Raw genomic sequence first — 11,652 nt, 5'->3', positions numbered from 1 at the left:
CCCTACCATCGATGGAAACAATGACCATATTTTTTAATTTAAAGTTATTGATTAGGGATTAGAGTAGAATATGGTTCAGAAACAAGGACGGAAAGGAAGTAGAGAGACCAGAGAGGAAGACAACACAATAATTCCAAGAAGAAGTGGTTGATTCCTAAATTGTATTTTAGTCATTATGATAGAGAGGACAGATACACAATGTATTTGGAGATAGAATTAATGTGACTTAGTGCAACTCCTGTAACCAAGCAGATTCATCCTTACCAAATATTTATTTGGTAAGGGGAAATTCTACTCTATAATCTATCCCACAACAATTTAAAACAAAGAGAATATTTCCAGAGAAGTAGCAGAGTGGTAGGTAGGACAGGTATTCCCCAAACTTTTCCCTGATCTGACACTGAGGTAAGCTTGGAGAAATTATGAACAACTTGAGTTTTTAAGGACTGCAAGGTCCTATCCCACTGAGTCATGATGGCATTTCTGGCTCCATCCCATTTTCCAAGACCCATTAGATGGTACTGTTGAGTTTCACCCTGGGGTGTGTTGTAGTTACATAATCTGTTGTCAAGTTGAGGATTAAAGGGGTGGAGTCTAACCTGTCAATTAGGTCGTAGCTGGATGACCTCATTTTGAGGCGCTAAGGAGATAAACAGCTTCCTGGAGGCAGAACACTCGCTCACTCTCTGAGAGATGCTCTACTGACATAACAAATGGCACTCGCTGATTTATCCTGTGCCCTGGGAGCTGGAGGAGTCTCATGAAGACCCCTGCCAGTGCTGAGATGCTTCTACCACCACTGGATCCACAAGACTTTGCACCCATTGGCTTGTGAACTTCCTGAGTTTGGCATCATTGTATGTGTTTTGTAAGTCTGAAGAGGACTTTATGGACTGGTATTGGACATATGGGCTAATATTGGACTTATGGACTTGATATGGACTGGACTGGGACATTTTCTCAATATTCAACTGCTCTTGTATATAATGCTCTTTCTTATACACATATGAGTGTCCATGAATTTGTTTCTTTAGTCTACCCAGACTAACACAGGGTGCATGGTCCAAATAAAACTTCCCAAGCTTGTCTGGGATCCTTGAGGAACAGAAGCAGAACACTGGGGTTTGTACCTATGCACACAGCAAGGTCATCCATGTAGGGCAGGCAGTTGAGTTGGCCTCCACTGGTATCTTTAATCAGACCCCTACGAGGAAAAATGATGGATCACTTTTTATGAATCTCTCTCTCATTTGTGTTTTTCAATTTGTAGGATCCACCTACTTCCCTCCCACCATATGACTACCTTTTAAAAGAAACAACAACAACAACAAAAGAACAAAAAACCAGAACAATGCATGTTTGGGAATTTTTTTTTAATGATGGGAAATAAAAATAAGTCTATTTAGAGAAATGAGGGCAATTAACTTAGTTAAAACAGCTGATCAAAGAAGGCAACTTGAGAAAAGGGATTGAAATAATGTTTTAGAGTCTTGAATTTGATATGAAGGCTAAATCTGATCAGTCCAAATGTAATAGTTGTTGAATGAATGAGCATGATCAGAAAGCATTGCATATAGGGACACCTGAATTATTTGTACTGATAAGCAGTTATGAGTTGAGAGGCCATACATGGTGCGCTAGTACCGAACACGACACAGAGATGATTATAAGGTGTTTGAAAGCTTTATACATACCCATTTATGTTGATAGCAAACTTTCATGATGTCCCAATGCCATTCATTCATTCTTTCATTCACTAAATATTGACCATCATGGACTGCTAGAAAAAGAAACAAATCATTTGTTTTGGAATAAGTATAACCAGAATGCTCCTTAGAGACAAGCTTGAGGAAATTTTGTCTCACATACTTTGGACACATTATCAAGAAAGACAAAAACACACCCCCAAAACCAAAACCCACCCAAAACCACCACCAACAAAAACATCACTATCATCCAGTCGATAACAACTCATTGTGACCCTATAGGATGGTGCAGCACTGTCGCTGTGCGTTTCTGACTGTAAGTGTTTACAGGAGCAGAGAGCTCTGTCTCTCTTCTGCAGAGCAGCTAGTGGTTTCAATTGCTGACCTTGTGGCTCACAGCCCAACTTGTAACCTCTAGGCCACCCTGGACAAGGACATTATGATTGATAAAGTAGAGGGTCATTGAGAACGAGGAAGACCATAAGGAGATGGATGGATACAGGGGCTGCAGCAATGTACAACTTAACCAACATTGTGAGGATGGTGCAGAGCTAGGCAGTGTTTCCTTCTGTTCTACACAGAGTGACAGTGAACTGGAAACTACTTGTTGGCACCTAGCCAACTGTAACAATCATATGCCACTTACCATTCTAGGTGATGGGGACCCAACGTTGAACCAAACAAAGTCCTTACTTGCCAGGAGCTTACATAGCATTCTAATGGATGGGATGAATCAGAAGACATAGAAAGAATAAATAGATATGCACTACGTAAGATAGTAAGGAGTATTATGAAGGATTAAAAAGGAGTGTGCTGTGGATTGCATGATATCTCCCCCAAAGATATGTTGACGCTCTACTCCCTGGTGCCTGTGAATGTGACCTTGTTTGGAGAAGGGTCTTTGGAGATGCTCTCAGTTAGTTTAAGACAAAGTGATACCAGAGTCGGGGGGATTGTAAGCTGCTATGGGTGGTGTCCTTATGAAGGACTGAAACACACAGAGAGAGGATGGCCTTGTGAAGGCAGAGGCACAGTTTGCAAGGTCAAGACACCCATCACCACCAGATGCTAGGAGGAAGGCACGGGAGAGATTCTCCCTCACAGCTCTCAGGAGGAGTCGACATGGCCAACACCCTAACTTTGGGCTTCTAGCCTTCCAAACAATAACTGTCTGTTGTTTAAGCCACTCAGCTTGCTCTACTTTGTTACCACAGTCCTAGAAAACTGACACAGAAGGTGAAGTGGAAAGTTGGTCACAAGAGTGGGTAAATTGCTATTTTCTATAGTGTGGTCAGAGAAGGCTTCATCCTTTTGAAGCAATATCTGAGCAGGGTGAGCCATGCAACACTGAGGGTAAGAAAATTCCAGGCAGCGGGACTAGGTAGTGCAAAGGTGCTGAGGGAGCTAAGCTTGGTGTGTGGGAGTAAGAGTGCAGAGGCTGGAGGGACTGGAGCCACATGGAGGAGATGGGAACATGGTAGCCAATGAGAGCCAGGGCAGAGAGAGCTGGGTGTCCTGCAGAGTCTTGAGGGCTGCAGGGCAGATTCTGAGTGAAATGGGGACATAATTCTGCAGAGGAGCACCACCAGGTATCTCACCGTAGCTTCACCATCAAGAATGGACTGTAGAGCAGTCAGAGTGGAGAGCGGGGAGAAGAGATAGGAGAGAGTTACACTCCTCTGCTGAGAAAGCATGGTGGTAGCAATGGGGTAGTGAGAAGTGTCTGGATTCTGACTTTATTTTGATGGTAGGGGTTCTCAGGATTTGCTGATGTGAGATGTGAGAGAAAGAGGCAAAAAAGGATTGCTCCGAGGCTTTAGATGGATCAAGTGAAATGGTATCATTTGTTGAGATGGGACAAGGTCTCAGAGCAGCCCATTTACAGGGTGGTGGAGTGATGGTTGGGGAACAAGACTTTTATTTTATTTTAATGGCTACATTGAGTTTGAGATACTCATTAAATGTCCTGAAGGAGTTGCAAAAGGAGACTGGTGTCCCGAGGCAGATTTGGGAATGGTGATACAAGCTGGGTTTTCAAAGTACAAGATGGGGTTTAAGGCACCGGCCTGCATGGGGCCACCTGGGAGGGAGCATCAGCAGAAGGTGGCAGAGGTCTGAAGACGACATTTGGGTTCCCTTACTTTAAAATGTGAGTAAGAGGACTTACTAGCAAATGATACAGAGAAGGGAAGTCAGAGAAGTAGGGAGAAAGTGAAGGCAAGATTGGCTATTTTCTAGAGGCCAGGCTCTGTGCTCCACTGAAGAGACTTGGTGCCCCTATGATGTGTCTAAAGCAGAATGCAGAGTTAGGATGAATCATACTAATAATCATCCCCTGACGCCTTTCGCAGTTATTTCCAACCAGCCATGGCGCCCTCCCCACCACCCCCCGCCACCAACCACCCAGGACTAGCTTTTTAAAAACCAACAACTTTTTTGGGGGGAGGTAACAATATATTGCTTGGTTTTCCCTGTGGCAAACAATATTTTATACCTTTTTTTAACATAGCCTCAGCCATCAGTAGTTGGGATGGTGGTAGCTTATAGAGGCCAGTGAGGAAAAACAGGAAACAATAAAGTCACATGTAGTTTCCCCTTTATTGATGTTTCCCAACACCCTTGCCTCAGAACATATGAGAGTCAGAGCTTAGAAATGAACTTGGAGGTCAGAAAGGAGTTTTCTAGAGAGAAAAGTCTCTCCCAATCTCACATAAACAAGCCCTTCACTGCCAGAATTGTGGAAGAACATCCCAGGAGTCTAGCGCTCAGTCAGCATGACACTCACTCCCCAGCTGGCCCACCTTTGTCTCCTGCATGCACTCCTGCATCCTGAAAAGCTAGCCGAAAAGGCTGGGACAGAGTTATACATCGAGGACACAGGGATATACATCTGCGTTCAGTAGCCACTTTTGGCTGGGAGAGAGAGGACTGGCTTCACTCACTGCTATCAAATGGATTCCAACTCATATCGACTCATAGGCACCCTGGTGGTGAACTGGGCTATGGGTTTGGCTCCTAACCTCAAAGTCAGCAGTTCAAAACCAATAACTGCTTCGTGGGAGAAAGGTGAGGCTTTCCACTCCCATTAAGAGTTACATTCTCAGAAATTCAAAGGGGGCAGTACTACTTTGTCCTATAACCCCTATGAGGGTTTGCCTAGCATTATCTATTTGTCTAGCTAGATCTCATATGCCTGAAAAACCTTCAGTGTAAAATTTGGGATGTTCTCTTCAAATGAAATTGTGTGTATCCTAAAGCTCTTAGTGTGTTAAATGTAAGCACTTCAAATGATGCCTATTTTTAGAACCTTGTTGTGGCAAGGTTTTCATTTTTACTAAACAGGGGGTTCTCCAGCAAAACAGAGCTCCAACCATCTCCTAGTCTGGATGAGGCTCTGTCTGTCCGAGGGGCTCCTATCAAGTCAGTCTCCGCACTTGGTTTCTATTCTAAATATGTGAAGCTTGCTCTTGTTTCAATTTCTTGGGTCTTGATCACTTTTTCTAGTTGACCAGCAGACTCAAGTTTAAAAATCCACTCTGACATCTGTATTTCTCGACTTTCACATCCATTCTTACGTGTGCCTCTCACTACCCATGGGCCATTTGTGACCTAGACAATCCACCCTGTTGGCCATCCTATTCGGATCTGGTCAGCTGCCTTATCCTGTCTACAGTTAAGTGCCTAGAGTCCTGACCTTAGGGTGTGAGTTTGCTATCCATAGGTGATAATAACTTCAACTCAGCTCTGCTACTTCCTTACCATCCAGGTCACTTTAACCTATAAAAAGCCAGCAGGACTTTAATTGGTGTTTTCTGGATTGCCTCCTGGAGGTTTTCCAGTAAAGCAAGGAATTACGCTAATTGTGTGATGTAACAGAGGTTTGCTTTGACAGCTCAATCATTCTGATAAGCATTTTGGAACTCAATAGAAAAAAAAATATTTTTAAAAATGATACTTAAGAGTCTCTGGTGATTTTAATATAATTGAACAAGCTGCAAATGTACTTTGTCTCTCAAGAATGAAAAAAATTGTGCTGATTTAATGAAGGATTGTGAAATTTGTGCTAATTTAATGAAAATGTGGACATTTCCTACAGGTTCTGTTTTCAGGTCTTCACTTTGTTCACAGTGTGCATTATTCCAATATACACCTTTGGAAAGATCTGAAATTCTACTTCTTGTAATAAATGGAAAGAACAAGAAGTAAATAAAAAAGCTTAGACGAGGACCCTGAGGCTTGTAAGGCTTTCAGTTAATCAGTGAAATTGGACTTTACTCTCTTTCCCAAATTATATCTTGTTTTATTATTATTTTTTCTTTTCTACTTGAAAAATTTTAACAAATCATTTCATTGTGGGCTCATGCAGCTCTTATCACAATGCATACATACATACATTGTGCCAAGCACATTTGTATATTTATTGCCATCATCATTTTCAAAACATTTTCTTTTCACTTGAGCCCTTGGTATCAGCTTCTCATTTTTTCCCCTCCCTCCCCCACCCTCCCTTCTTCACGAACCCTTGATAATTTATAGATTATTATTATTTTTTTCATATTTTGCACTGACTGATGTCTCCCTTCACCCACTTTTCTGTTTTCCATTTCCCCGGGAGGGGTTATATGTAGATCATTGTGAGTGGTTCCCCCTATCTCCCCCCACCTTTCCCTTCTCCTCCTGGTATGGCTACTCTCATTATTGGTCTTGAGGGGTTATCTGTACTGGATTCCCTGTGTTTCCAGCTCTTTTCTGTACCCATGTACATGTTCTGGTCTAGCCAGATATGTAAGGTAGAATTGGGATCATGATAGTGGATGGGAGGAAGCATTAAAGAACTTGAGGAAAGTTGTATGTTTCATCGGTGCTATATTGCACCCTGACTGGCTCGTCTCCTCCCCATGCCCCTTCTCTAATGGGATGTACAATTGCTTACAGATGGGCTCTGGGTCCCCACCGCACACTCCCCCTCATTCACGGTGATATGTTTTTTTGTTCTTTGATGCCTGATACCTGATCCTATTGACACCTCACGATCACACAGGCTGGTGTGCTTCTACTATGTGGGCTTTGCTGCTTCTCAGCTAGATGGCCGCTTGTTTATCTTCAAGCCTTTAAGACCCCAGATGCTATATCTTTTGATTGCCAGGCAACATCAGCTTTCTTCACCACACTTGCTTATGCACTCGCTTCATCTTCAGCAATCGTGTCGGGCAGGTGAACATCACGGAATGCAAGGTTAACAGAACAAAGTGTTCTTGCATTGAGGGAGTACTTGAGTAGAGGCCCAATGTCCATCTGCTACCTTAATACTAAACCTATAAATATATGCACATAGATCTGTGTCCCCATCCTCATATATAAATATATTTACACATGTACATGCCTGTCCCAAATCTACAGCACCCACTGAGTCCAACATCTTTTTCCAGTCAGTCACTTTGAGTATCATATTATACCAAAAAACCAACCTCACTTCCATCAAGCAGATGATGACTCACACAGATATAAAATTCACATTGTTCATTTTTTTGGTGGCAGGGGTGTGTGTCTATGCTTTCGGTTACTTCAGCATACATGTGTTTGCTTTTAACCAAATGAAAAGTCCCGTTGTCATTGAATTGATTCTGACTCCTGGCAATCCTATGTGTGTGAGGCGGTGAGCTTATAAAGTAGACCATCAGGCTTTTCTTCCATGGTAATGATGGGTGGATTCGAACCACCAGCTTTTCAGTTAACAGCCAAGTACAAATCATGGGCATTACCCAGGAAATTAAAAACAGGGCATTAATTTGAAGATTCATTTAATCGCATATGATTTTCAATGGCTTCATGGTGCCTTTGAACACTCGTGTGGCCCACCTTGCTTGGAGTTCTGGGCCTGATAAGACAGAGCCTTTAAGGCTGCTGAGGCCAATGATAGCTAAAGTTGCCTTTTCTAGGTCTGAAGGAAAGATGTTATTGTATAGGAATATCTCCTTTAAGTGAAAGCTTTTTAGAGGTTTTCCAAGAAAGGGAAACAAATGTGTATCCTGTAGTGAAGATCACGATGTCTCTGATTTCCTCCACTGTACCGTCTTCAGAGAGAGCTGACATTTCTCTAAACCCTTCACGCTGGTCTTCATTGTCACTGTCTTACTGAAGACACAGGCACGTAGTTCATCATTCACAACTATTTTTGATTTTCCCCTTTCACACAAAGCAGAACATTGTTCACAATAGTTATCAACAAGACACTCGGACAGACAATTTATTTGATTAATCCCGGGAAATTATGTGCTAAACCAAGTGAGCGAATTGACCAATTTCTGATCGAATGTTGTTTACCTGATTTTCTGTTTTTGGTTTTCTTTTTTGGGTAAAAATACATATGCAGAGCAAAACACATACACATCCATCAGTTTCTACATTGAGATAGGTTATATTCTTTACACTGTGTCGTCCTTTTACCACTAATGAGTTAGATTTACCCCCCTCTTGGTGGCTGTGAGGTAAGTGTTGAGTAGCTATTTCAGAGCATTTGATTCGGGAGTTTTTCTGTCTCCATGGGTCCAGTATAATAACTTGCTGGAATGATAACATGTTTTGTTTCCTGCTCCCAGTAGAAGGCATGTGGAAAACAACTAAGTTTATATTTCTTGCCAGGATGTTACATTTCTATATCTCTTGAGATTAATGTCTTTGCTCCGCTCATCAGGATAGAGCACGCAGCGCTCTATTTGATACCTGATTTTGGGTTTCATGTCACTTACGCCTCCAAGGAATGAAACTAGGTAAAGAGGAGATCAGCAAGAAACTTTCTGAATAACAATTAAAAAATACATTTATATATACTGATTAATGTTTTCACTGTGAATATCATTCTACTGAATCATATCAGACATAATGTCCTTGAAAACTGACACATCGAATGACCTTTTACCATTAATTCTGCTTCTCAGTTGAAGATACCTTACCACAGACAAATAATTGAAAGCATTATACAGAAAATCACATTTAATGACCTAACTTGCATTTCAAAGGTTTTCTTTTCCTTGCTGCCCTAATTTTCTAGGACATAGTTATCTGCTGCCATTGTAAATGGCGTCCCACACAGAAATTGATTTTCTTAAGTTGTCTGAATTCAGGGTGCACAGCTCAAGGGGAAAGGCTTTCTCTCTCTATTGTCTCTGGAGCAGCCCCTGGTTGTTGAGCTTCTATCATCTTCATGTGGCTCGGGAGCTCTTTCCCCACATTTTGACTTGGTTAATGTTTTTTACATCTTAAAAATAAACAGTCTCAAGTTATACTCTAATCTTGTCTCCTTAACATAACGAAGACAACCCATTCACAAATGGGATTACAACTATAGGTGTAGAGATTAAGGTTACACAGTGCATATTTTTGGAGGAAACAATTTAATGTATAATGTGTCAATGTGCAGATACATATTAAAGCATATTATTCCAGGAAATCCTACTGGATATTCATCTCCCTAATCACTCAGCCAGAGCGGACATAGTGGTGTTGTGGGAACTGACCACCGGCATTTACTCATGTTATAATTACTCTTGTTCTCCGATTGCTGGGAAGTCAATTCTGACTCACAGCATCTCATGTGCTGCACAATAGGACTACACTTTCTGGGGTTCTCAAGATACCAGCCCTTTCTTCTGAGGTGCTTCCTGGTGGGCTCAGACTGCCCAACTCTGGTAGTCCTTGAGTGTGTCACTGTTTGTGCCACCCAGGGGGCTGCATTTCTTTCTTTTCTATGTGGTAGTATGTCAAGCTTCCTCCAAGGCCATCTGCATTTCAAGCTGGCTATGAGAGGTTTTCATCCTTCATTTCTCTAGGCTCCTGAGTCACCACTTTTGTTGGTAGTCAGAAGATACAGCCATTTCAAGCACTTCAGTGGTATGGACATTGTCTTAAGGACGTAAACAGAACAGGATAAGAAAGGCAATGACACAACTGTGGAACATTTTGATTTCGGAATAAAATAGAATAAGAAATAATGGATTTAATCATTTTCCATTAAATAGAAAACATTCAAGTACCCTGTAATAATACTCAATCCATAATTCTCATGGTTAAATTTTTTATTCCTGTGCCTCTCTTGAATCCAGCTTTGTACACATACAGGTAGAACTTGTTCAATAAAACTATATTAAACATCTTCCTGTAAGCATTATGTTATAAGGAGAGCCCCATGTGAAGACTGGCCAGTGACCCAGGTATGAGTTTGAGTCCTAAGAAGTACCTCAAAGGTAAGGCAAGAAGGATAGACACATTATTCAGTCATTTTGAAGCATTTTTCTTCAGCGTGTTTTAAATGGTCTTTTAAGAACGGTTTGCCCTGGTGGAGTACTGAGTTCCTTGTTGAACTGCTAAACACAAGGTCAGAAGTTTGAACTCATCAGCCTCTCTGTGGGAGAAAGATGAGGCTTTCTGCTCCTGCAAAGACTTATAGCTCTGGAAGACCACAGGGGCAGGTCTAGTCTGTCCTCTAGCATCATATGAGTCAGCGCTGACTTGACGGCAGTGAGTGTGATCTGTTCCTGCTGCTGCCTTTGCACAAATCGCTCTTGCCTGATCTAGACACCTGCTTAATATGCTCAACCTGTTTAATATAAAGAATTACAGTCCCTGTAATCTATAGTATTTATCAGACAGTTTGTCACACTTGAATTTAACATACATGTTTGGGATAGATATCTTAATGGAATGAAATAAAAAATATTCTTATTAGATCTCATACTTGTTCTATAATTTATGCTAAATTAGAATAGATTTATAATTTACAATTCTTTGCTTCCTAAAATCATTATGTATACATCTAAGGCAAAGCATAAGTTGCTTTATTTTAAAACCAGGTGCCAATTTGACTTGTAGTAGAGAATTTGGGTATGCTCAGAAAGCATCCTCCTCTTTCTCGCTTTACAGAATTACGAAGACAGTCCCACTGAAAAAGGGGACCAGACAAGGGTGCCCCTTGTCCCCACTCTTATTTAATATTGTCCTGGAGGTATTAGCTAACAGCATAAGGCAAAGAAGAGATATCAGAGGTATTCGCCTGGGGAAGGAAGAGGTAAAACTATCGTTATTTGCAGATGATAAGATTTTATATATGGAAAATCCCAAAAGTTCCACAAGGGGAGTACTGAAAGTAATAGAGGAGTTTGGCAGTGTTGCAGGATAAAAGATCAACAAACAGAAGTCCATCGGACTGCTATATGCATCGGATAAGATCACAGAAGAGGAGATAAAAAGGTGGTAGCCTTCATAATAGCTACATTCAAATAGAAATATCTAGGGATATACCTGACTAAAAGAACAAAAGATCTATATGGGGAAAACTACAGAACACTACTACAAGAAACGAAGGGAGACCTCAACAAATGGAAGAATATCCCATGCTCATGGATCGGAAGACTCAATATAGTCAAGATGTCAGTTCTGCCAAAGGCACTATATAAGCTTAATGCAATTCCAATACAATTACCCTTATCTTTCTTCAAAGAAATGGAAAAACTGATTACCAACTTCATATCGAGAGGGAAGAAGCCCAGAATTAGCAGAGAACTCCTCGAAGAAGAACACAATGGGAGGGCTTGCTTTACCTGACTTTAGCATATGTTATACAGCCACAGTTGTCAAAACCGCATGGTATTGGTACAATGACAGATACTCAGACCAATGGAAAAGAACTGAAAACCCAGAAATAAAATCATCAGCATACAGACAACTGATCTTTGATAAGGGCCCCAAAAATATCAAATGGGAAGGTGATGTCTTTTTAACAAGTGGTGCTGGAAAAAAATGGATATCTACCTGCAGAAAAATGAAGCAAGACCATTCTCTTACTCCATGCACAAGAATAAATTCAAGGTGGATCACAGACCTTGAAGTTAAACCCCAAACGATTAGGGCCATCAATGAGGGAATTGGGACCAACTTGAGAACTTTGGCA

The 11,652-nt window shown here is 41.2% G+C and overlaps 1 protein-coding gene across 1 annotated transcript in view; it reads right to left on the bottom strand.

Annotated features, from left to right (window-relative positions):
* Positions 1-260: 260 nt before the first annotated feature.
* Positions 261-11,652, bottom strand: part of LOC101644261 (dimethylaniline monooxygenase [N-oxide-forming] 4) — a 30,328-nt gene continuing 18,936 nt past the window's right edge. The window contains 10 exon segments of the mRNA XM_045297964.1: positions 261-521; positions 933-942; positions 1,052-1,241; positions 4,201-4,258; positions 7,544-7,724; positions 7,726-7,813; positions 7,816-7,892; positions 9,740-9,849; positions 9,851-9,894; positions 9,897-9,942. Coding sequence (XP_045153899.1) covers positions 261-521; positions 933-942; positions 1,052-1,241; positions 4,201-4,258; positions 7,544-7,724; positions 7,726-7,813; positions 7,816-7,892; positions 9,740-9,849; positions 9,851-9,894; positions 9,897-9,942 — 1,065 coding nt within the window.

This window comes from Echinops telfairi, unplaced genomic scaffold (assembly GCF_000313985.2).
Source record: "Echinops telfairi isolate 266 unplaced genomic scaffold, ASM31398v2 ScPeMD7_7424;HRSCAF=8462, whole genome shotgun sequence".
Lineage (NCBI taxonomy): Eukaryota > Metazoa > Chordata > Mammalia > Afrosoricida > Tenrecidae > Echinops > Echinops telfairi.
The sequence above is the reverse complement of the archived record's forward strand: the minus strand, read 5'-3'. Positions and strand labels throughout refer to the sequence as shown.